Source organism: Caloenas nicobarica, chromosome 3 (genome assembly GCF_036013445.1).
Source record: "Caloenas nicobarica isolate bCalNic1 chromosome 3, bCalNic1.hap1, whole genome shotgun sequence".
Lineage (NCBI taxonomy): Eukaryota > Metazoa > Chordata > Aves > Columbiformes > Columbidae > Caloenas > Caloenas nicobarica.
This window is the reverse complement of record NC_088247.1, coordinates 31,545,669-31,573,157: the sequence shown is the minus strand read 5'-3', so window position 1 is coordinate 31,573,157 and position 27,489 is coordinate 31,545,669. Positions and strand designations below refer to the sequence as shown.

The following is a 27,489-nucleotide window of genomic DNA, read 5'->3' as shown; positions in this document are numbered from 1 at the left end:
TAAGCTTTCCATCTGCGTGTTCCTGAAGCATGTAACATAGCCTTTTGGAATCATTTGTCTCATTTCCCGTATCATGTGGCACACTGCCGTAAGTACAAGAAAGTTCATTCTTTATCAAGTAATATTTCTGCAGAAAAGGTAAAATTAACACTGCCCAACAAAACAAAAATAAAATGTTATAGTGATACATTCTTACATCTGCTGATAACTGTTTTGTGTAGTTATTGCCAAAGACCACACTTTCAAGAGAAGGAACCACAGAGTCTCTGTTTTGTGCTGGTGCATTCCGGTTCAACCATGTATTCTTCGCTGGGCGTGGAAAACTGCAAAGAGCACAAATTAACTGATAATTTGAACATACTATGTGTCACAAATCTACTGTCATTAAAACAAATTCTTGATTTGTCTTGAAAAGCAGCAGAAACAAGGACTCTCAGTAATAACCTGGAAGCTCCTGGCATGGTGGGCTGCCCTTTTAAAGCCCTTTGGGATGGCTCAAATACCTCAGCCAGTCTTTGGCGCTGCGCTAGGGAAACAGTGTTCTCCAGCAGTTCTCTTCAACGCCCATCTCCGGCTAGTTGCCGAAATTTAAGAAATTATTACCCTCAGTGGTTCTGTTGCTATCTCTCACCGTGAAGGTCAGCAGACTGTGCCAGATTGTGGAAGCTCTTCCTCATTATTTCCAATGCAAACCTCAACTAGTTTAAACAATATTCCTGAAAGTTTAAGCCATACGGATTAATTTTGAACTGTAACAGGTATGAGGCAATCGCTTTCAGCTGACTTTACTGTAGCAAGCAGCTGGAAAGCTGTCGCACAAACTGCTGTCGCTGTGTTACTAAGGGATGCCTGACCTCTGCCTAGGGAAGAGGAAAGCCCACCTTGAATGCCTGGGAGAACAGAGCATCCTACAACAGTGCCTTGTGAGGACACAGAGCTGGGAAAAATCAATTAGAGATGAATGAATGCGGAAAGTGGGGCCTTTTAGATAATGGGCAGAAATAAGCAATGACAGGTTAATAAAACGAGTGGATTGTACAGGACTCCAGGGCTGTCACCAAGCAGAATTATCTCCTCTCTTTGAAGGAAAGTGTTAATACTGGTTGTTCCTGAGAGGAGAACCTGCGTGCTGCTCTGAAAATGACAACACTCAAAAAACCACCCCCTAGGAATGGATGGGATGCCAATAATGTGAACGTGACCCAAACAGAGGAGCAAACTGTCACCCAGGAAAGCCCAAAGAAGGAAGGGGAGTGAAGCCTGAAATGTTCAGGTTTTTCAGGAAGAGATGCTCCAGAAAAACAAGCGGGATATAGCAGCTATAAAGTATTTCCTAAGTATGACAATATGGGATAGCGCAACTGAAATAAAACACTGTAAATTCAAAAGTTTCTTCCTCTCCCCACCCCAAACTGATTTAAAGGACAACTTGGATCCTTAAAATAACTTTATGGACACAAGTAACATTCTATTCTGAAGATAACCAAAGCAGCATGGAAGTTGCTGTTTTGTTTTAATAGCTCCTTACACAAGCTATATCAAGTTGAGGTTTAAAATACAGCACTATTGTATCATCACTTGAAAAGCCAGAAACAGATGATAAATTGTATGAAAAACCTCAGATTTTCTGCAACCTTCTAAAAGTCACCAGGGACAAACACATTTCTGGTTGAAAATTAGTAACAAAACCTGTTTTTCGTGTTCTCACAATGAAGTTTAAACTAGCTATGGAATTAATACAGGAGAAACACTCGAATTTCACTTGCGGTACGGTGTGACAACTTACATTTTACATACATGCTGCTACTTTAAGTGCATTATTTTATCAAATGAAGTCTTCAACAATACTACTAGCTTAAGGTAATTCCCACGTCCTCACTACTTGTTCCTCTCCCAAATAACGCTGCACCATCCCTTCAGATGACCGGGTTCAGTTACTATATAACCACACCTAAAACACATCACCAAAACAATCCAACTTGGAGAGGCAAAAAAGAAAAAAAGCCAGTTGAAGCCTCCAAACCAGCACAGTCCTACTGCACAGAACAGCTGCCTCACACACAGAGACATTGCTTTCCATGACGTGAAGACAGGTACAAGCAGCGGGAATACCTTAACCTAAAGGTTTGGAAGTTTATGGCACAGCCTGAATTTGTATACAAAGAAACTTGAGGGAAGTAGCACGGAGTACGTGAAGGATAGATAGAAGAAAGATAAAGAAAAAGCTGTGGAAAGAACACTTCGTATGTGTGACTGACTGTATGGCCCTTTTTCACACTTTACTTTCAAGAGAGAAGTGAGGTAAACAGAGATTGCAAAGGGTGACACAAGTCGATGAAATAAAAAGGCTTCAGTAAAAATTAGGCAAACAGCTTTTTCAAAGAGAAAATGAAATTCCTCAGTTCCACTTACTTTAGAAAATGTTAAAAGCATTTGCAGACGTCACTGCCATTACAGCAGTAACAGAAAACTGTGAAGATAGCTAAGAGAAGATGCCCTGTTTGTACTAATGGCAACTATTTCTATCACTAATGAGAGTGAGCAGCAGATTTTCCTGATTAAGAAAACATATACATATTTATACATATAAATACACATGTATAAATATAGATATTGATGCATTCCTCCTCTTCTCTGGTCTTGGGTATATCTCTCTTCTACATTACATACTCTTATTTCTAACAAAAACAAACTCAAAATTTGTTTCAGGTAACTTTGAAAACAAGAAGTTTCTCATCCCTCTGGGCCCTGAATTCCAAAATCATCATAAAGAAAACTACATTTGCCATAGATTTAGCTCTTTCCTAAGTATCCTATTTGTATAACATTTCCATTTGGACACTCAATAATTTATTTGCATTTTACTAACAAGGGATTACCTTATCAATGGCTGATGTAGAGCAACTAAAGAAGCATGGACTATAACCGATATGACAGAAAGGTGGAAGTAATCAAACATAACATTAACATAATGATGAAGGCCCCGGTGTAAGTTAAAGTGCAACTTCAAAGTTCGGCTACTAATTGGCTGTAGTGTGCTCAGGTCGTCTGGTCTAAAAAGAAATTAAAACAACATACAATTAAAACAATCATATTTAAAGTGCAAGTTATTAATAACTAAAATAGATAGCCATTTAACATAGGTCTAAACTTTGGAATACAATGACATCTCCCCCAGGAAAAAAAAAATGAAAAAACCATCAGAATGAGACAAACCAGTTATGAAATCTTAATGGACTTGAGTTGGATTTCTTTTTCTACCCTCATATATGTCTAATACAAACACACTATGTCCATATATAATACAGATTTAATCAGTTTAAAAAGTTAACATATATTGTTGCTTTAATAAAATCTTCTCTATTTAAACTTACGAATAGTCTGTATCCGTGAAGTGTAGATCTAATGTCAGCAGAAAATTCATTTCATTAAGAGACTCCTCAATCTAAGAAGAAATTGTAGAAGCATGAAAACTTTTCAGGTCCCTTATTTATACTAATCCAAACAGTACTTAATGAAGACTTAGTTATCTGTATATAGTAAAGTTGAATGGCAGGTTACCTTCCTTTCATCTAACAGCATTTTTATTTTGAAAATCATCACATCGTTCACAGAAACTTCCTCATTTTTGTAAAGAATCTGAAATGTTTTACTGCAAACTATATTATCATGGATTGAAGCAGGAAAGGCAAGATCTGCACCTGAAAAAGAGAAACCAGCATTAATGTAATTGGCATAGAATCTGGAAACCCCAGAGCAGCTAGTAAGTGGAACTATCATTCCTATCAGTTTCATGACCACTATTAAAACTGTAACACCAACAAAATCAGCACTTTCCATTCCAGTCAGCAACTGCTGGAGTTTAAAGGAGCATATTTTGTTTCAAAGAAATACTGTATCAATATTTTTAATGTAATTTGCTTTTAGTATGAGTTCTAGACTGAAGAATTTTTGCTTTGTTCCAAACTGGAATAAGACATTCTAGGCATCAAAAATTCTAATAGAAATCCTGAAATCTGTCTTTGTTTCATCCAGCATTCATGTTGATTTGCAAGGTTTAACCACACTGAGAACTGTTAACTACCTATAGATGAGGCAAAGAGGTTAAAATGACAAGTATCACTCCACTGACTTCATCAAGAACAGAGGTGGTTTGTTCCTTCCTTCCAGATAGTGCATACTACTCTGGTCAGACCAGTGCCAAGTGTATCACCTGAACCTCAGACTTCTCATTCAATATGACACTTCTGCATTCAGTTTAGAGGCTGCTCATCAAAAAGAGTTCAGAAAAGTGTGATAAATGGTCAGGGAATTCTTTAAAAAAACAAACCAAACAAACAAACAAAAAAAGGTTGAAAGACTTGTAGAAGAAATGAGAAAGGGAATGGTTTAAAACAGTTCTTGAGGAACTCCTTAGCATAATAGCAAGAGATTATCATATAGGAAATACTATGATGGGCAGTATCCTGTGAAACAACACATAACAGAAGATGGAACTTCGAAGAACAAAAGTAACAGAAAAACAGACACTTTCTTATTCTTCCTCTACAAACAGGCCCAGTAACATTAACCTCTTCCAGAACACCAAGTCTTAGAATTTGTATAAATGAGGGTATAAAACATTTTTTAAAATTCATTTGATTTTTCTTAACAAATTACTTTAAACGAATCCACAAAAGAAAAAAAAAATATCTGCAAAGTTTTTACTTTATATTTGGCATCTACAGACCTCTCAGAAAAATCACTGCACTTGGCAAATATTCCTACTCTATAATCTTCATAACATCTTAGCTCGACTTCCCTTCAGAAACTAGAAACAAGTCAAAATACTGGCTTTTGCTGAAAAGCTTCCATACCTGTCATCGATTTAGGTGCCCTGGAAAAAATATGCCTCCAAAGGTTGAATCATTAAAGACTAATTCCCCTATATATAATGCCACTTTCAGCTTATATCCATCATCAGTTCCAGGTGAAGGGCAGAACAGGTACAGTTTCACATGACACGTAATCTGATATAACCGCACAGCATCAGCAGAAGGGATCTCCCACTCCAGCTGATACAAAAGAAGACACGTGGCCGAGGTCCCACTTCCTACGTAGCGTCCAACTCCGCATTACAGCCCTCAGTTCTGCTGACTCCAGTGTAAGATGAAACGGCCCCTTAGAAGTGAGAGAGGGGAGTCCAAGAGGAAAAGCTGACACCAGGAAAAGGCTGAGCCACGTCTACGGGGGGAGCAAGGTCTCACAAACCTGAAGTTAACAAGGCAAAACTACTATCTGTTAAGCCAACTATTCACTGACTGGCCAAGACTATTTCTAGGCTTCTATCCACACAAAAAGCCATCTCAGCAAAGAGGAAAAAGAGTGGGAATTTATTCCTGCATTGTAAAAATGGACATCTCATTTCTAACCTGCCTTTTTTTTTCCCTTTTTTTTTTTCTGAAAACCAGCCACAAGTTTCTGATAGAAGTAGGAATTCAGAACATCCTCAAAGCTGAAACGACCTCATATAGGCTAGAATTACATACGTTTTTCTTTTAACTTTCTAGAACATGACTACGTCTCCCTTCGAATTACGAGAATGCCACAAGACCTTCGTAAGGCTGGAGCTAAAGCAAGTGGCTTATCCCACCACATCTGTAATAACACTTGTTCTGGGTCCTGAGCAATTCTACTGAATTACTAAAAGACATGGGAAATAAAAATAGGTGGAAACAGAATTTAAATTATCACAGGACCTCATGAAGAGCTGGGAAGGGCTGGGCAAGGTGTGGAAGGAGATGCAAAGGAACAGGAAGAAGGGCAAAACTGAGCCTATATATTTGACGCAGGGAAACAAAAGGAAGAGACAGATCAAACGAACAGTCTGTGGGAGAAGGGAAAACACACAGCTCAGGTAAGGAACCCGCAGGTGACTTCTGCAGAGGCTAAAGAGAGCTAGAAGTAGGCAAAATGACTCAGACTGGAGTGAGAAAACCATGGCACTGTCAAAAGGAATACTATTTAGAACAGGTAGGTATGAGAAAGACAGCATAAGAGATGGAGAAGTATAGGGAGAAGTACCTGACCAATACAGGATGTCATACTCAAGAGTGAGCGCTGAGGGCCCCTGTACAGCCTCAGAAACTTTCAGATGGTGGGGTCAACCCTCTTAGCACCAGTGCACACGTAGCCTAATAGCAGTTGTTTTCTACAAATAACGTCAGTCTCAGTAACCAGCATCGGCTATTCCACCACCTTGAGCAGGACAGCTGTGAGTTACAGCTACAGCATCCAGCTCTGCTAATTCAGAAGCAGCTGAAAGGAATGGAAGGCAGAGGTCCTCAGCCAGGCCAAGCACTATCACATCCACAAGGACAAACTAACACCCTTTCATTGATCAGCTCGCACCCTTCACTCTGTTGTGGCACAAACATTATCAGCAACTACCTAACAAACCAAACTGAGAGCCTGATCTGAAAAGGACCCCACTTTTTGAGTTTGGAGGGGTTTGGGCTTTTGTAAAACAGCTGCTTGTCAGCTGAATGAGTTCCCCAGTTGAGTTCCCAGGCTCAATCAGACACATCAGCAGAGCAACATGACAGGAAGGAATGGCCAGAAGCGATCACAGGCTGATTTTTTCTTTTTTTAATAGCACTGCTGATCTAAACTCACAACAAATTGCAGTCCTAATATTTACATCCTCTGTGCCTGATAATGAGAGACAAAGGAGCTAACACACGTCACAGTTTACAAACAAGATCGCAGCTTTCTGAAGAAAAACAACCGAAGACCATTCTAAAATATACCATGAAATGGAAAAACTTCTTTTTCAGTGATATTAAACATAGCATTAAGTGACACTATTTAAAAAGTTATTGGTTACTAAAGGATCAGTTTAGCTGAGCTAAATTCCCTAACCCATACTAAACTTTGCTTTTGAAGTGGAATAATCTTGATTCTTAAGAATTATTTATTTCACACAAATCCAAGAAATATTCAGGAAGCATGACTAAAATGCAGTATCCACATTGTTGCTCTACCCAGAGTTAATTTTAAAATAGCCTCAAAAATTCAGGTTTCAGTAATCTCATATCACATTTTCTCAGACTGCAGTAATTTTTCTTCCTTGCAATTCCTAGAATTCCACCTGACATTTGAAAACTTAATTCGTTTTTTGCTTTTCATGTTTTTACAGAATGCTGAGGTGTCGGCTTTGCAGAAGTAAGAGTACACAACAGGTGTCTCCAGGTTCAGTTTGCCTGGACAAAGAAACCAAAGAAAAAAAAAGAAAAAAAGATGATGGAGTGGGTAATTCTGTTCAGGAGGTTAAATCAATTTTCAGTGTTGCCAAAATACAGTAAGAGAGCAACTTTGAAACCAGCAAGACTGGATCTTTTCAGAGTCTTCTTTTTGGAAAAAAAATGCAGTCTGCATAAGAGTCTGTATCTGAAGTTCTCCACTACTTTGAGGATATCTACTTAAATGAGATCTGCCTTTTGTCGCCTTAGCCTGAAACATGGAGAAAACTGAACAGGTCAAGGGAAAAAACAGAAGACACTAATATAAAGGAACCTACATGTTTTGCTACCAGGAAATGGAACTAACAGAAGAAAAACAGTAACACAAATTCTGTAATCAACTTTTAAGTCTCATCGCTAAGAACAGGTTAGTTTTTCAGCAGGTCATCATGAAACAACTTATGTTTTTATCGTGTTAATAACAAAATTTAAAAACCTTTTATATTAGATGTAACAATATAAGACAAAAAGCATGCTCCCTTAATTAGCAGCAAGATAATGACCTCATTTACTAAAAGTTTTTGCACTTACCAGCTGCATGTAACAAGCTAGCTTCCAATTTGTGTGGAATTCTTGGAGGAATTTTCATAGATGCACGAATCTGGTAAAAGCTAAAGCAAAAGACATGGATTTGCAACACATGAAGTACTGTACATCTCATTTACCATATACAAACAATCACAAAGGCAGGAACAGAGAGTGGGAAGGAGGAACAGGGCACAGAGGCCTATGAAGCTCTTAAGTGTCTTATTTTCACTCTTCATCCTGTTGGGTTTTTTTCTTGATCATTAACCAGAGCAGCAGCCAAACACAAGAATAAAAGAAGGAAGCCTCAACACAGAGCTATTCTTTCCATGTCCCACAGTGTTGGGGCAAATGTATGTGGAGATACATGGTAAACTATGCTGGAAAACCGAATAAGAATGAAAAAATCAGGATTGTCAGCTACACTACAACCATCTCAGAAAGACCCACCATGCAGCACATCTACAGGACTGCTAGAGCCAGTTCTGCAGCTGAAGGAGCTATTTGTGAAACTGCAGCACGACCCCCACCAGGGTCCCCAGAAAACACGCCACGTACCAGACACTCTCTACATTGCTTCTGGCCACCAGAGATTCAAAAATGCAAATAAAGGGTCACACTAAGCAGAATATGACAGTACATAGTACCGTTGCCTTTATGCTGTCAAAGGCAGGAACTACAGGTTTAAAGCCTAAAATTAAAATAATAATAACAACAACAACAAAAATAAAACCCACTAAACCATAGTCTTTGTTTTCTGCATCTCTGCCCTCATCTTTAAACAGCTTGTAACCCTATTCTGTTCCATACTCCTTCCAACTTTGATTGTTATCTATGAAATCCCAGTCATCCATACTGATTTTATGGAACTCTCTACACAACACAAGCACCCATAAATCCACTTAGATGACACATTCTCTCCATCTCATCCCATTTCAGTTAATTTATTTTTGTTTGAAGGGGTTAGCTTCAGCTCCTCAGTGGGCTGATGTGATCTACCACACAGCTCCACAAACACACCAACAGAAGGGAGGGAGGAAGCAAGAACATTCATTCTCAAGTAGAGAGCAGGAAGATGAAAATGCCATTTAAGGCAGCAGCATGGTCTTAAATGCCCTTATGAGTACGCAATTTACCCTTTGTATTCCAATCATGGTGTACACTCACTCACAGTTTTATGGCTCATCTTCATCATCCCCACCATCCAAATCTGAACTACTCTAATCTAATCTGTTGTGGTGTTCTGATTTTGGCTTCTAACACTTCAACTAAAACTAACCATCCAGGACTTTGCTAGCAACTGACGCAACTGTGTACTAGCCTAACAATCAACCAACAAAAATTTCTTAATTTAATCCTTCCACAAAATTAAAAAGTCAGCTTTAGTCTGGTCAAAACCATGTGTCAAAGAATGCTTTATAACAGAAGATACCCAATGAATGAAGGATATTGCTAGAGATAAGAGATGGCAGCAAAATTATTCCTACCTTTCAAAAAATCGAATAAAACTTAGCCTATTGCAAACTAATAATTACGTATTTTGTTTTTAGAAACCCACAGGTCAAACGTGATTCCATGTACATTCCTTTACGGATTCATAAACAGTAAATGAATTCATTTGATATTGGACTAAGAAAAAAATAATGTAACATTAAGCTTTCCCTGACATCTTCTCCAAGAGTGTAAGGAATTGAGAAGATTAAGAGAGATCTTTTGACATTAATCCAGGAGGATGCAATCTAGTACACGAATGTACTTCATTTCTCTGGGTCAAATGCAACTTCCATCATTCAATCAGTTACACTTTGCATCTCTACTGAGGACACAAGATAGATTATAACATGTAACAGCCTCAGCAAGGAGATACTTTCCACCAACCCCAGTTTTACACTGTCATTTTATGGATCCACAGTAAACATCTATGAAGAGCTTGACATCCTACCACTACAAGTGGCGTCTTCCCATGATCCAAATGACTACCTGTGATTGTAGAGCTTAGTGCTTGTTACTTCAGGTATTAAGAATGCAAAATCGTTAGTATGGTTTATATTAAATATTATGTCTCAGTAGTTCAGAGACATGCCAGACATTTTACTTCATCTCACTCTAACCTTCTACCAAATTTGGTCTCTTTTTTAGAATTTAAAATGTCAAAATCTGCATCATCCTCAGTGCCTGTTTAGAACCATGTGACAGCTCTACAGAGCATAAATTTAACTAAGGCTTAACAACTTTATTGAATGTGGATAGATTAATGAATTAGGACCATAACAAGTTAAAATGAAAGACAAAATAAAAACTGAGCACTGAACAGAGAAAAAGGTGCAATGTGTTATTTCTATTGCTTAATGCAATAAGACTCGTTTGCCCTAAAGATGCTATTAAACAACTGTTTACAATCTGGGCCTCAAAGAAAGCCATCAATAGAACTGTTCGTGCTTAGAATGCAATTTGTGAAACAAAAAGGTTTTTAGGACATCCTTCCTTTTTCTATTATTATTTCCTAGCAATTAATCCAAAGCAGAATATTCTACTCTTTATCCCATAAACTCTTTACCTGTCTGATGCATTTTAATTGGGGCTAATGAGAAGATGAAGGTGTATTGTTTGAGACAGGTGGCTCTAATTTTCAGCAGATTTATACTTTAAGCAGTTTATAACATAAAACGTTTATCTGTTAATATAAATAACAAAACCCCATAGGAGTTCAGCTCAGGGCAAATACGTAAACATTAACTCAAAAGCTTGTGCCTAGATCTTTGAAACAATTATTTAACTGCATCAAGATATTTAAATAAAAACCCCAACCTCCTCCACAGTATTTACCCAAGTTATTCACTGCCACTCATCTTTAAATGCTGCATATATTAACGATCTAACTGCAAATGAAGAGCTACGATACTGAAACAGGGTACTTTATTCACAAAGGAATTACATTTGTAATACATAAAGGAAACGCTTTCTGAAGTTAAGATCTACATTCCTCATTTGGCAGCAAATTTTAACAGAAATTTCAAGAAAATGCATCAAGCCTTGTCACTCTCTTCCCCTCAGGCCCTGCCTTCCTCATCTTCCTTCCATCTCTGGTTCAACTCATTAATCAATTTGTGTTGCAATGCTTCTTTTTCTATATATATTAAAAAAAAAAAAAGGAAACCAAAAAAAACCACCAACCACCAAACCAAGTCACTTTCAATTATTTCCCAGCTGCACCATAAACACTGTTTAGTTCTCATATATATAACAACTGACCTATAAGCCTGATCTGTTCTATTGTATCTGCTTGGGGCTCCACGTAACAATTCAGCATCAAGGACTTGTTCCTCACCTATCACATTCAATTATCCCAAATATCCTTAAAATACTCTGTAAACAAGATCTGAATACAATCAGCTCTCCATCATCTTACGTAACAAGAGAATGAAGGTATCCTGGAAAGTGGAAAATCCCAGACAATAAATAACAATGCTACAGAACATGCCACCGATGGTATGGCAAATGTGCCCAAACAGACAACGTTGCCCAGGTCTACCAAAGCTTCCAAATCCCAGTCCAGCACCTCCCAAGAGGTGGCACGTGTAGATCTAACCAGGCAGTTGCAGGCTTAGTACTACGACTGGTCAGAGGGTGTAAAAATTTGGGTCCATCAGTGTGTCTGTGCTGAAATGTCACAAAGCCCAGAGGAATGGAGAACACAGTACACACATTTCAGTGGCATGGCCTGTGCTCAAGCAAAGCCAGTGAGATTCACAGGCACAACCTCGGAACAAGCTCATTTCCTCTGACACACACCAGCAGTCCCAGAAACCTGACAGGGGAACAGTTGGACTGACCCTGCACCGGCCCGGCTCCTGCTCAGCTCCAACAACAACCTGGAAAATGCTTTGCTGATAACAGAGAAAGGGGCTGTACATTCATTTCAAGATTTATGTAAAACTGTTTTCCAAAGCAGAAATATATTTTAAAAAAAAGAGAAAATAGATCATGCTTTGCAATTAGCATTAAGAATCCAGAAAAGTGCTGGGGTCCTTAAAGCTTAGACTAGTAGTGATTTTTTGTGAAGATTTTTTGAAGAATAATTTGAAAAAATCCTGTCCCTTAATCTCTCTTGTGACTGCATTAAATGAGGAAAACACCATTTTCAGACTATTAAGGGTTTCAATTTTCAGATAAAAAAGAATTCAAATATTTTGACAAAAATGCTTTAAAGCTACTCTCCCTGTTTTTGAAGAATCAAGGGTATTCAGAACAGTGGTATACTGTAAGAACACGCATTAGTCACCCATGAAAACAGCAGCATTCCTCAGTTTAAAGACCTTTCTTTTGCTCCATTAGCTGAAGCAGGATAGCTCAGTATTTCACTAAACAGAATAAAAATAACAAAAATATCACCAAGAACTACAATTTACAATATGATGAAAAAAATGCATTAAGAAATGGATCACAAGCAAGAACCTGATATGCTGTAGTTGCTAAATTGCTCTGATAGATTACGCGGTGATGTTCAGAACCACCACCTGATAATTCAGCAAGATGCATTTGGATCATATTTGATGACACAACTATAGTTTGGCATTTTAAAAGCCTCGGCTACAACAGCAGCTAATGAAGCAGAGTTGTAACGTGAATCACCACAGTCCAGGCAGTGCAGGGAACACATGTGGAGTGAACAGCAGACTGACCGGTGGGTGAAGGTATGACACCACACAAAGATTTTGTGTGAGTCTTTATCACCATTTTGTCAAGACAATGAGCAGGTTACAACTGCTTGACGTTGTGGAATCTCCACCCACAGAGGCTTTCAAGACCCGAGGGGACAGAGCTCCAAGCAACATGGTTTGGATCGAGTGCTGAACGTGCTTCCAGCATGAGGGTATCCTGTACGACATGCTGCTATCCCGTCTATCCTGAACCAGTCTATGACCACAGAGGTTGAAGGAAACCTATAAAACAGGGTCAGCAATCTGCAACATGGTGACCAAAAGGCAACACAGCACAAAGTGCATATGGTCGGGAGTTAGTACACAAAACAAGTTGGAGAGACATCTGTGAACAGAGCATATTCCAGCTCCTGGCTACCCTGAGTCTGAACTCAGGAACACATTCTTGCATATACACAGGCAAGATACTTCTCAATTGCTGATTTTCTCACTTCTCAGAAAGGCAGCATCTTGCAGTTCCTATTATAAATTCCTAATATCATAGACTTGAATTAAAAAAAGTCTACAACGCTACCTCTGAAAATCTGTGAGCCTCTCTTTCTTTAAATGTTTCCAGCATTTACTTTTAATTATCTTGGCCACAGACATGAGGATGAACACCAGCTCTCTCGCTCCAGTTGCACTGCTTAAAAGCCTTGTCCTGAAACATTCCACATCCATCCCCAAGAGGTACCTTTGCATTTGCTTCACAATGTGCGAGTTAGCCTAAACATTTGAGATGCTTACTGAGACAGCATCCAGAAGCAAAGCCAAAGTAACCAATGGAGTGTCTGTGCACTCCTTCAGTAAATAAATGTGTGTACTTGCTGATGTCCATTTGGTCCTCAGTATAATTACATATCAAATCCACAACCACACTATTAGAAGATTCAAGGATATCTGGAGCTCAGTGTCCTTACTACACACCTCATAGGAAGAGGTCTTCTGAAAAAGGTTGTTAGAATTACTGGTGTCCTGTTGGCAGAGGAGACCTCTATTGTTCATCCTGTAGGAAGGATTAAATCTTTTCCATCTAGTTGCATTAAAATCTTGAAGAATAAAAATCTAACATGTGCCAGAACATTCTCTCCCACACAGGAAAACTGACAGGTTTCTTTTTTCACTGGGATCAATATTTAGATGGGCAATAGTAAGTTTTTTTCCTCACATTTGTTGAAAAACAATATTTATAATCTAAGCAAGAAGTAGGTTTAGCAATAACTGGAACGTATCTTGCTAACAACAAAAAAAGGAAATGCGGAAAGTAAAGGTTATTTGACTTTTAATGCTCTCACATGGAACCACAGGCAGTAATGTGTGCAAATGTAGTCATAAAGGGCAACCATTATTAAAAAAAAAATCTCATGCATAAAAAAGTGTATATGCTTTTACAGATAGCTGCATGAGCATTTACTTGAAAAACTACTTACTTTGCCAGCTAAAGTACGTTCCAAGGGAAATATACATCCTGAAAAAGCTTCATAATAGAATTCATCATTGAGGTGAAACTTTCTTGCGGTGCCTCTCGCCAGGCAGAGGAGAGGCAGAAGCGGCACGGCAGAGACCGACCTCTCCTCTCCCGTGAATCCCAGCGCACTCCCTGCGCACTTCAGTGCGCTCAGCCACATTAACATGAGCAAACACTGAACATCGTGGACTCCAAAATTCACATGCACATGGGTCACCTGCAGGGCAGCTTCTAAATTTGTCAGTTCACCAAAGGAAGCAACAGCTGTGACCCTGCTTATGCAAAACCTCAGAAGAGCTCTTGGGATCTACTCAATGCAAGACCTTGTTGAAAACACACGCTCCACTGTAGACCACCACTAAGACTTCTCGCCTTCTCCTTTTTCCAAGGTGACAGAGCAGTGGCTCAGGCAAGCACACTTCATTTCACACACAGGGAAACAGAGCTGGGGATGCAGCACCGCTCTGTAAATACGGAACGTGGCACCAAAATGAGGAACTGTGAGAAAAACAGACAGAAGAGCGACTCTCCTGAGGAACACACAGCTCTGGAGGCAGCAATGTTGTTGTAATGGCTTTGTCAGGCTGACCCTGGCAGAGCTGTGTCTTCTACAGATCTTCTACAGACCACAGAGCTCTTCCCTCAGCAGCAAACCCGCACCAACAGAAACTCCAGCTGTGGCGAGAGGCTGAGTCAGCAAAATATTGAAAGAATTCAACGAGAGACAATGTCCTCCTATTTCTGTCCAACACCCCTCTGTCCTACAAGTAAAGCCCCTTACTACTGCAGAGACCCTACATTACCAATTCTTTAATGGATTTATAAAAAATTATCTTGAAACCAGTAAAGATATTTAGCATTTCACATTGTACTGACAAATGCCAGCACATACACATACTTTTCAAGGCAATATGAGTGTGCTTCTGATGTTTAAAGCATTTCAAACGGTCTTGGAACACAAATTCTCTATTTTAAATATTACCACAAATTAGTCAGAATTATTTGGTAACCTCACGGGTATTCTGTAAAAAGGCAATCAAGGCAAAGGCACACAAACAAGCAACAAAGAGGAAAATCAGAAAGTGAGTAAAATAAGCTGTAAGGGAACAGAAACAAGGGAATCTAAAAAAAACCCCACAGAATAGAGCACAGGCAATGAAATGCTGATTCTTGAAGTGACAAATGTAAAAAGAGAATTGGTTAGACTTGTTCCATAATTTTCCCCACCAGGAGAAATGCAGTCATTTACAAAAATTTAATCCTATCAAACCTACCTGGGGCCCACAGACTACCAAATGGCCACCAAACTAGTTACAGGGCTTATCTAGACAAGGAATTATTTAATACAGGTATAGAATACACAAAACGTTTCTTATCTTGCAATCACTTTGGAATACGTACTTCTAATATGGACCAATACAAGATTACACTCTGCTACAATTGTGGGGTTTATCTCATTTACCAAATTCAAATTCAGATACTTGAGCACGCCCAAAAGACTGTTTAAAAAAATCTTTTATCAATCCCTTCAATGAAAAATCCAGGTATTTCCCAGTAGGCTAACTTTTTTATTAAGATAAACAAAATGAAGAGCAAACCTACAGGAAATAGAAAAAAAAGTTTATTTATTTGAAAGCAAGTGTCTTTGAAAGTGAATTATTTTTCAAAAGTATCTCACATGTCTATGGCACACATTACTTCTGACAATTAAAGATATATATAAACAAAACAGTTATTAGACCAAATGTTCAATGAGAATTATTTGGGAGACTAAGACCTCAAATAAGTCACAGCAGCTTGTTATGAAACAGGATTAAGTACATAAAACAGGAGAGAGGGGAAAGTAAATGCAGCTGGGGATTTTGCCTTATTATTACAAAAGCCTTTTCTCCATGTTCTTACCACAGGCACACTCGGGCAGAATTCCTGCAGTGGTTACAAACATTTATTTTAAAACTTGAAAGAGGAATACTCTCAAATAAGTATTGCTTTTTTTAAAGAGCAATATAAACATACAGTATTAGATTAGCTCTTATTTAATCAAACAAATCTTAAGTTATACTAGTCTGTGTTTATAATTGTAGTTTCTCTTTTATTTCCTGTTATTACTGAAGGGAACAAGAAAGAAAATCATACGAAATTACCTTGCATCTTTAGATTGTAACAGCTCTGTGAAACTCATCTTCAGGGTTAATGGTTTCCTGTATTCCCTTATATGATAACTAACTCTATTTATTTAGCTCAAAAATATTTTTCATTTGACTTCTTGATTCAGTATACTAGCCTCACAAATGATACATCACAAGTGTTTAACCACTGAGTGGCTTGCGTGTTTCGGGTTTCTGGGGACAAAGATATGTGATGTAGAGTTTTCCTGGTAACCAGGGTCACAGTTTTTCAAAGTTTCACTCCTTGCAAACAGGCAGCAGTTTTTACTCAGACACATCACAACATGTTAATTTTGAAATCAAGGTTTAGCAAACACAACAGATGGGAGAACAGAAGACAAGTCTGACAACTCATTTTCTGGCATTTACTGGTCTTTCAAATTTTTTAAGGTTTGCAGCTGTGCAATTCTGTTCCTCTCATCTGTCAGTAATCAAGTATACAAGCCTTACAATTCACTTTGCAGCTTATTTTAATGAAAAACAATCTTTGTTTTCATAGCAAATGCATCATACACATAACTAGAGATGGAAATTCAGGTACCACAAAGAAATCTGTTGCAAAAAATCACAACAAAAAAGCCCATGTGAACTGTTGTGTCTTATGCAAGATACATCAAATAAAGGTCGTCACTCTTACCCCTTACCAGCATCTTCATCTTTTCCCCTGTAGAAAGCTACACCATTGAAGTAAATCACATTAGCTCCTCTAGTTAATTTCTTTTAATTGAATCACTATTGTTTCAAATTTAACATACTGCTCTGAGATGTCATTAGGATACTAAGAAAGAAAAATAGTCTTTCAGAATCAGAAGCCGCTATCTTTTCTCCTTCAAGAAAGGTGCAATTTCATGATTCAAATCAGTTTAAGGCAGTGCTGCCACCAGTAGAAGTCAATTTACAGTCGAAAACCCCTTTTACGTGTTTTTGCCCCTTCTCAAACAAGTTTTGGTGTTCCAGCAACTGTAAGGTAAATCAGATCAACATGTTCATGCACCTGGAAAGGGGGAAAAAAAGACTCCAGTAGGGGCTATTACAGAAGGCAGGACAGCTCAGCAGGGGGAAAGAGGACTGGTCCCTTCAGTGCTATGACATGGGCTTAGCTCATGGTGAGCTACTGGTGGGGCTCCACACTCAGAAATAATGTGAAATTGTACTGTCATTTGCTGTAAGTTATTTTTTTTCCTCAACTTCAAGAGTTTCAACTCTAAAATGATTGAGAGAAGATCTGCTCACTCTGTACTGTTATTTATGCATTCATCATTAACACAATTCTTAAGGAATAATCTCAGAGAATATTATCAGAACAATATTAGAAGCAAAGCTATTAAAAGTTAGCAGCAGCAGATCTGTTTCTCTGAATTCCAAAATTCACATTCTGATCCTAAAAGCTCATGAATGTCAAAGAGCAAGGTGAGCATGCAAGATTTGAAAGCAAGAGATTCCCAATCACTCCAATTCTTATCCCTTCATGAAAATGAAAAAGTTGTTGTTCTTGAATAGACTTTGTATTTTTGCCACGGTAAAGCTACTTCCTACAACAAAAATATTTTTAGTCTCCTAACATCCACCCTATCTAGTACAGAGCAGCAAATATACCTTTACAAGAACGAAGTTAAAAATGCAAACTCACAAGAGTTAGCCTTCTGATACTGGTTTAAATAAACTCAACGAATTATGTGGGCACAGGCTAAGCAGCCAAATCCCTTTTTCTCCTGTCATGTTCCACAAGCTGGATACCCCAAAGACATACTCTGCCCACTGAACCTGTTCAGCAAGTCTAAAACAAGCAAACAAAAATATATTTTTCTAAAGTCTACATTTTGTCAAAGGCTTTTATTTTGAGAAAACTGTAACAAGCATTGCAGAAAACTTAAGACAGTATCCAAAATAATTTGAAATTAATTGTATGTAGGAATGTATTCAGGAAAGGTAGGAAACAAAGACTGCTGAAGGGAAGGCATGCAAAAAGGCTACAAGATGACAACTGGTAGGTGCAGAAAAATATAACGAGAAGAGAGAAAAAGTGCATAGAAGCACTATACACAGTAACAGAACTGAAGTGCAGAGATTATCATCAAGGTGATTCCATGATTTACTGTATATGTACACTGAGAAGCCTCAATCTTTCCATGGGTATCTGAATCCTTCTGTTCCCCAATGAAGCTGACCTCTTGCCACTGCTCCCTGGAAGCTGGGATCTGCAAAACCCACTGAAGAAAAATCCAAGTCCTCCTTAGGGAATTGGAAGCTGGAGGTCTCTGCTGCTCTGGGTATCTGCACACTTGCCTTCTATCATACATTCCTTCCTCCTTTCAGAGCTGACCTATGGAAAGGGACTTGGGCTTCTGGGGGTGATTAGGACCCTTTCCCCAGGATATACCAGGAGTGGGTTCCTCTGCCCTCTGCAGTTGTCCAAACCCTCCTCTTTGCTGCTCATGCAAACTAGCATCTGGGAAATCCTACCCTTCCTCATAATAAGGAAAAATAATGTCTTGAAAATGAAACTATACTTTTACAATATAAGGATTTTTGCAAGAAATCAAGTTTAAAGAGTTCTGTTTTCCACTGTTCCTCTGTCTTGTCCTCCCAGGCACTTCCTCTTGCCCCTCTGCTGCAATATACTGCCCCCCTCACACTCATGTACTACATGCAGAGTAATGCTGCAAATTGTACTGATTCAGCAGCTCAACTTACAGCAGGGTCACTACAGCAGCTCAGCCAGCGCAACCAGCCAGGCAGTGCACTGCGGCAGCACGAAGCAGCCAGGAAGGCAGAAACTCTGCAAACTGGCACTGCCAGGCCAGCTCTGTATCTCTGCAGGAGAACTTAGAGGTCAAGTATGTCAATTCTAATTTCCCTGTCATATCTCTGTCCCGTGGGCAGGGATGCCAACTGAGATGAACGCAGAAGTTCAAACAGAGGTTTTGTTTCGAAACATACTAATGTCTAGGCTGTTCTTGCTCACCAAATCATACTGACATAGCGGACTCTCATGTGCAAGAGATATCTTCCTAACATGGAAGTTGGAACTTTTACACATATTTCTCGTAGGACGTGGTCCAGCATTACAGTTAAACCAACCCAAAAGCTAGTTGGTGACAGAAGCAGGGACCCCATTCCTCCTGCGCTTCTTATACTCCTTCTGCACCTGCACTGACAGAACATCTGATCCTGGTGTGGGCCACAGATATAAACTGGCAAAACCAGAATCATATTCTGTGTTTTTTTATTTTTCTTCTAGCTTATCATTTCGAGGTGACCACCCACAAGGCAGAAGAGCATCACTGCAGCCACACAGGAAGCACCAGAAGCTGCCTGTTCAGGCAGCTGCTCTCAACAGACCTCCCTACATGAAACGTCTAAACCCTTGGCCCAGTGTTCCTGACAGCTTAATGCACTGACTACACTGCTGCCAACAGCAAGCTCACCTGGTTGACCACAGAATGGCAGGACTGCAAGAGCAAGGAAAACAGGAGAAGACCATGCATAACACCCCTGTTGGCTCAAGCCAACTACAAATCCACAGATGAGAACACTGTTTCACAAAAGATTTACGTTCACAGTGCTAACAGCGGGCCACACTGGGTGCACTTTCTCACTCTCTCCCTCCACCAAAACCAGTGCTTGGGCAGTTCTACAGCCATCCATATCAACAAAACTGGCACAGGTGAAAAATACACCTTTTTCTCCCCCCAGTTTGATCACTTCCAATAGCCTGGAAGTTACTTCTTGCATTAAAAACAGAAGAAAATACACAATGAGTAGCAGTGGAGGTCTTGATCATTTAGTATATGGTATTCACTATCTTTTTGGAGACACGAGAAACATTTTTTAAGTAACTAAAACTTTGTAAATAAACAAATGAAGTTATTCATGGACAAGCGTGAACATGATGCTCCAGTCTGGAGTGCCTCTAAGTCTTGAGCTTCTTTCCCCACTGTCAAAATGAGTAAGAATCTGGGAAAGGAAGAATAAGCGGAGGGGGATGAAATAAGGTAAAAAAAAAAAAAAATCCAAACATCTAAGAAGTCACTTTATATGGAGTACAGTAATTGGCAGGAGGTTTAAGGAGTGAAAAAGGAAGATATTTTGGAGAGGGCACCTGATTGAAGCAGAGACAGCAAGTCTGCATTTGTTGGTCAGACTGAGCCTGGTTCTGTACTTGGATAAAGCTACGTGCTCTCAGAAGGCTGTGATGATCCAGTAAACTGCTGTTTGTGGTTACAGATACAGATATGCATGTCCTGGTTTTGTTAAAAACAAAACCAGTTCTCTTTCAGTGAATTTTCCTTTCTGCTAAGTTCTTCTAAGTAACTGCACTTTCCTGAAGTCAGCTGCATATTTTTCTGGACACTGTGCCCCAAAGCTGATAAGGGTGACCAACAGAATGCAGAAGCAGCCCCATGTTTAGATGTATTGCTATGACAGCCAAGAAGACTGGTAAGATTTCACACGTTCCATCACGAGAGAGGCTTATTTGCAAGGAGGGGCGGACAGAACAGGTGACTAAAACTGACCGAGTATTCCATCCCACCCACATCATACACCCTATAATAGGGGGAGATCACAAGGGTCTCACTCTCTTCGACCATGGCCTGCATCTCAAGAGGACCCTGCCGTTCGGCCCTGCGATCCTAGGCCTCGATCCAGACCCTGCATCCCTGGATCCAGTTTCTGGTTTGCTGTGAAGTCCCAGCCATGACTGCTGGGTGCCGGGCCCCTGAGGCCCCAGAGGAAGGCAGGGCAATGGAGAAGTTTGCCTCAGTAGATGAGGACTGGGTTAGGGACCAGTTAAGCAATCTGGACATCCATAAATCCATGGGTCCAGATGAGATGCACCTGCGGGTGCTGAGGGAGCTGGCTGAAGTCATTGCTGGACCACTCTCCATCATCTTTGCCAAGTCTTGGGAAACGGGAGAGGTGCCTGAGGACTGGAGGAAAGCAAATGTCACTCCGGTCTTCAAAAAAGGCAAGAAGGAGGACCCAGGCAACTACAGACCGGTCAGCCTCACCTCCATCCCTGGGAAAGTGATGGAACACCTTATCCTTGGTGCCATCTTAAGACATATCAAGGATAAGAGGGTCATCAGGGACAGTCAACATGGCTTCACCAAGGGGAAGTCGTGCTTGACCAACCTCATAGCCTTTTATGAAGACATAACAAGGTGGATTGATGATGGCAGAGCGGTGGATGTGGTCCACCTTGACTTCAGTAAAGCATTTGACACCATCTCCCACAGCATCCTCACGGCTAAACTGAGGAAGTGTGGACTGGACGATCGGGTAGTGAGGTGGACTGCAAACTGGCTGAAGGAAAGAAGCCAGAGAGTCGTGGTCAATGGGACGGAGTCTGGTTGGAGGCCTGTATCTAGTGGAGTCCCTCAAGGGTCAGTTCTGGGACCAGTATTATTCAATATATTCATCAACGACTTGGATGAGGGAATTGAGTGTACTATCAGCAAGTTTGCTGATGACACCAAACTGGGAGGAGTGGCTGACACGCCAGAGGGCTGTGCTGCCATCCAGCGAGATCTGGACAGGCTAGAGACTTGGGCAGGGAAACATTTAATGAAATATAATAAGGGAAAATGTAGAGTCTTACATCTGGGCAGGAACAACCCCAGGTTCCAGTATTGGTTGGGGAATGACCTATTAGAGAGCAGTGTAGGGGAAAGGGACCTGGGGGTCCTGGTGGACAGCAGGATGACCATGAGCCAGCACTGTGCCCTTGTGGCCAAGAAGGCCAATGGCATCCTGGGGTGGATTAGAAGGGGGGTGGTTAGTAGGTTGAGAGAGGTTCTCCTTCCCCTCTACTCTGCCCTGGTGAGACCTCATCTGGAATATTGTGTCCCGTTCTGGGCCCCTCAGTTCAAGAAGGACAGGGAACTGCTGGAGAGAGTCCAGCGCGGGGCAACGAAGATGATTAAGGGAGTGGAGCATCTCCCTTATGAGGAAAGGCTGAGGGAGCTGGGGCTCTTTAGCTTGGAGAAGAGGAGACTGAGGGGTGACCTCATTAATGTTTATAAATATATAAAGGGTGGGTGTCACGAGGATGGAGCCAGGCTCTTCTCGGGGACAACCAACAGTAAGACAAGGGGTAATGGGTTCAAGCTGGAACACAAGAGGTTCCACTTAAATTTGAGAAGAAACTTCTTCTCAGTCAGGGTGACGGAACACTGGAACAGGCTGCCCAGGGAGGTTGTGGAGTCTTCTTCTCTGGAGATATTCAAAACCCATCTGGACGCCTTCCTGTGTAACCTCACCTAAGTGTTCCTGCTCTGGCAGGAGGATTGGACTAGATGATCTTTTGAGGTCCCTTCCAATCCCTAACACTCTGTGATTCTGTGCCTGCCCTGCAGCTGCTGGAGCCACGCCAGCTCCGCCCACCACAGCAGGGGTTAAACGCTGCTACCGGGGTCACTCAAGATTGGGGTTTGTATATTTTGTATATATTCTCTATTTATTAGTAGTGTTAGTAAAGCATTTTAAAACTTTTTTCCAACTTGCAGAGCCTCTCTTCCTTCCTCCTTATCATCTTTCCCATCTAAAGGGGGGGTGAGTGAGTGGGTAACAGAGAGCATCTGCCACGGTTTATTGTCGCCTTGCAATTAAACCTTGACAACATAAAGGTATGATTAGATGTATGTGCAGCAGAAGAGACACAAAAAGACACCATGCCAGGAACTTCTGTTGTATGACGAGGCAGTCAAGACGCTGGAACACAAAATTAGCATCATTCTCTCTCCCTTCCTTCAGACAGCTACAGCCAGCAAGCTAACTTAAAGAACTAATACAATCATCTTTCTGCTCTAACTATTGTGTGTATTAACCAAGCACACATACATAGGGCAGAAAACTTGGGAATGACAGATTTTTCTCTGGTTTTTACTGCCATCACAGGGGGGCGGGTTTGAACTGTAACCCCATGCAGAAGCTACACACTTCTGCTTAAAAGAGTCCTAACCTGTGGAAGAGTCTCAAAATTAGCAAATTTAATAACTAAACATGTATTTAATGCACAGTTAAAACTGCTAGTGCTATCACATGCCATGCCAGAATACTGAACTCGGTAAAACTCAGATTTAGAAAGAGAAGGTACATATTCAATAAATCATTATTCTGATGTCTTCAACTAAGACCTACTCCCATTCTACCTTCGTACTACATATTGTTCTACAAATCAAAAAAATGGGCCTTCTCCAGAGATAATACTTTGATACCCAATACTGTATTACACTATCATTTACTCCCTCACTAAACTATAATAAACTCACTGATCATGTTGCTGCTGACAATCTTCACGGCAAGGCATGCTGATACACAATCTTTACTTTGCAAGGTGAAATGGCACCTGGTCTTACATCCACAAGACACATCTTTCTTTGACTGCATAAAGAAAGAATGAATTACACATGCCCCTAACATACAGTCCTCAAAAGAGGACAAATGCCATAAGCCATATCATAATTACATATAACCTTGCTGTCACACTAAATAGTCGCATCTATCCCAGGCTCCAGTAAGACATTAAGATGGCATAAGTATACATCCAAGTTGTTTATTTTTTTTGTTCTTAAAAAACGTAATTTTGCCAAATTCAATGTCTGGAGGGTACAGGATGCCATTAGACAGCTTTAATTCTGATGTGATAAAATATTTGCAATTGCGAAACAATAATGACAATTGCAAAAGTTACGATGTTTAAAATCTCCAAAAGTAATACATGGGCCTAAGAGCTAAAATCTCAACAAAATGCAGGTGATTTCAAATTTGTACCCAATATTTGAGAAGTCTAGAATATGCAATGAGTTCCCATCAACATTTTACAAAATTTAAGGTACATTTTGTGAACCAATAATGAGGGGATTAGGGAAAAAAAAACACAAGACAACTAAGTTTTATAAAACATACCTCCAGGACAACTACAGTTACCAACTGTTAGCTATGTCTCTGTGAATAATGACTGAAGAAATATGCACCTGTACCATCATCTCTACACATCAGAATACGTACCTAAAACAGGTGGCTTCAGGATCTGATTTATTTTCTGAAGTTGGAGGCTAGTCATCTGGGAATTAACAGGAGGGAGGGGGCAGAAGCCCAATTGACAATGGCTCTGGGTGACCCCTAGATAAGTTTCTCTATGTGGTTAGAAGTCTCCTAATACAGACATCATACTCTAATTCCTGAAGACAAGCAGTACAATCTCCCCACATCTTCAGTTCCACTCACATAGCTAAGGCAGAGTATATTTCAAAAGCATTAATTTATCAGCTAAGTCAAAGCAATCAGTGCTCAATTTTCCACTTAATTTTCCAACTCCTGTTCTCAACAAATACGAGGTTTTTCATTTTAAAAGACAAGATTCTAAAGTACCATCATATGGTACTTCAAATTGTTATTGCTCTTTGAGACCAGACCATGTCATTGGTCTCTCAGACATAGTGCATCAGAAGGGCTTATGGGATATTTGATGATATTAACTTTTAACTTCTGAAGCAATACCAACTTAAAATACAACTCCCCACTGCTCATTCTCCTCCTTGCCTCAACACAAGCAGGACCTGTGTGTGTTCATGTACCTTTGAACTAGAATCAGAAACTGATCCACTTTTAAAAAATAAAACCAAAAGAAAAGTATTTGCAATACTTTTCCTAGACAGACTATTTCCTTGAGTTTATAGCCTAGCTCTCCAAAGCTTAAACCCATATTACTGCGATTTGTATTATTGTAAAATCATAAGCTGAAGAACAGAGCTCATCTTGCAATTGTTAGACAAATCTGACAGTTTTCTTCTCCCTTTGTAAAGACTGTATTACATTAAGTAAAGATCACAGTACAATACTTCAGAAGATAAGCTACATGTCAGAAGATAACTCACAACACTTATTTCCAGAAGGCAATGCCATACAGAAATGTAGTCTGAAAGTCAAAGTATGTCTGGGCTGCATGAATTAAAAAGAAAGCCAAATAGGTGAGCCTGAATATTCCTTGTCCCTTATCAGTTTGTTATTTGATCATAGGCTGACAACACAAAACATTAGCAGAGACTATTTCTTTATTTAAGGACAAAACCTTTTCATTCCTGATGTAGCCAGGAAAAAAAGGTGGTCCTATTAAATGTGTACTCTTCAAATTTAATTTCCTGTTAATAAATTATAAAACTAATGTAGACAATTCACTGTATCAAGAAAAAATGGAACTTTTCATATATTGCATTATTTCTCATTAAATTACTGTGTAATCATATTAAGATTCATTAAAATTAATACTCTGATTCAGGGTATTTTCTTTTATGCTACATTACACAACCATACACATGGAAGCATAAAATATCAATGCTGCTCAGATGCATCAGTAAGTATCTGCACATGGAAAAAACATAAATCTGTGGAACAGAAGAATACCATAAGGCTACATTTCCAGTAGTCTCTGCAGCTTAAATTCCTTTGAATAGGACTTCAGTTCACAAGCAACTTAGTGTTACTGAAATCCTATCAATAACTTAATTTCAGATATGACACACTTCTAAAAACATATTTTATGTTAGAATCTACTAAAGTCCCTTCTCCAGAAGGTATTTCATATTCTTCTTGCATCTGTTAACCAGCATTTATAAAGCAAAAACACTTTGAAAAGTGTGGTATACTTACATTATTACTGTAAACTCTTGATGTGCTTTTGCAAGAATCTTTTAACCCAAAACAAAGTCAAATAACAGATGACTAGACACACTGAGCACAAAGGTAAACCTACAGCTACAATAAAGCGCTACTGTTAACCTGTTATTTTACCCGCACCGTTCATAGTCTACTTAACAACGAATTTACAATTAGCTGAAATAACCATTACAGAGTTCTGTTTCTTAAACCCACAACGAAACAACAGATATTCTACTTCACAGAGAAAATTGTTAAGAAAAAAAGAGACAAAGCACAGACATAGAGACATTATTATTGAAAATCGTCTAAATCCAGCTTTAGTCAGTTGCGTGTGCATGCATATTACTGACAAAATAACAAATGATTAGTCACAAAATGGGAATTTAACACTGGGATTATAAGAATGCACAGAGACAGGGAAAACATAGACTGAAGCTGTTTTCAAAGCAGACCTTGCAGCAATGTGTGCGCTATGCTAAACTAGAAACTATCACTTATGTATTTCTAGTTCATTAGATTTGTCAGTTCATGGGTGAAAAGGCAACACAGAGCTCCAGAAAACTGAAAACCTCATGTTCCCACAACTGAGGGTTACCAGGACACTTCTCTTGCTACCCACAAGAAAGGCATAACTATTCCAAGTTAGAGATCAGGATTCAACATCTGATCATAGAACACTGCAAACTAAACTGAGCACTACAAAGTACCGTGGCACTTTCAATAACCAGATGTTTGAATTCAGAAATGCTCAATACATTTATATTTCAGTTCAGGATATTGTCATATACCAAACACATATGTAAACGTGGAGGGTAAGCAGCCACAGTCCACAGCAGAAAAATGAGTAAGAGACAACTTGCCCTTACAGTAACAATGTCTTTGAAGAACAGCATTGTAAATAATATCCACAATCATCAGGAGGCGGTGGCAGGAGACAGAGCAGAAAGTGTTATAAGTAAACATGCCAAACTTCTGTTACAAACAGTGCTAAAATTGCCACTGGTGTCCCACAACCTCCTACCTGCACAAACTTTTAAACATCAGGAAAACATAGGTCAAAAGCACATTACCAAGGCATCATATATTTGAACTGCCTATCTAGAGGTGATAACATCACCACTAGAAAAAACAAGAACGTGATACCCGAAGTGCTTATGAAAATTTTTCATGAGAACATTGTCATCTGTTCTACATCTGAAACTAATTTTCATTTCAGTTACCTGGATCATGATTTTTCACAAAGTATTAAAGGGTTATTCTTATAATGATTATTATATGTAGGCAGAACGGGCCTTTCAGTAATAAATCCAATAAATGAACTAGCTGTCTGTTGTGCAAACACAGAAGAGTCCTTATGCTAAAGGACTTAGCAAAATAAGAGACAACATGTCAATGGATATATAAATACAGAGGCACAGTAATTGTTGGTGTGGCAAAAAATGATTTCAGGAAACAGCTTTTGTCCAGAGATATTGGCCAAACAGATAAAAATTACTTCTCCTCATCTCCAACGCAGGAAGTAATATAAAACTGACCGTACATGTCCAGAAATCCCAGACTCTGGTCAGTGACTCTCATCACAGAGAAACCCTATATCTCAAAAATGTAAATGTATCAATCACCTATTTTGCAGATTTTTTGAAGAGGAAAATCAGTATGGAAAGATGAGCATCCTGGTTTGAAAA

At 39.5% G+C, this 27,489-nt stretch overlaps 1 protein-coding gene across 4 annotated transcripts in view; it reads right to left on the bottom strand.

Annotated features, from left to right (window-relative positions):
- Positions 1-27,489, bottom strand: part of FAM135A (family with sequence similarity 135 member A) — a 90,385-nt gene that overhangs the window by 40,914 nt on the left and 21,982 nt on the right. For all 4 annotated transcript variants that reach the window (XM_065631097.1, XM_065631099.1, XM_065631100.1 and 1 more), the window contains 5 exons: positions 7,812-7,891; positions 3,562-3,701; positions 3,375-3,445; positions 2,880-3,053; positions 197-323 (listed from right to left, as the gene is read on the bottom strand). In XM_065631097.1, the coding sequence (XP_065487169.1) occupies positions 197-323; positions 2,880-3,053; positions 3,375-3,445; positions 3,562-3,701; positions 7,812-7,891 (592 nt within the window). The remainder of the gene's footprint in view (positions 1-196; positions 324-2,879; positions 3,054-3,374; positions 3,446-3,561; positions 3,702-7,811; positions 7,892-27,489) is intronic.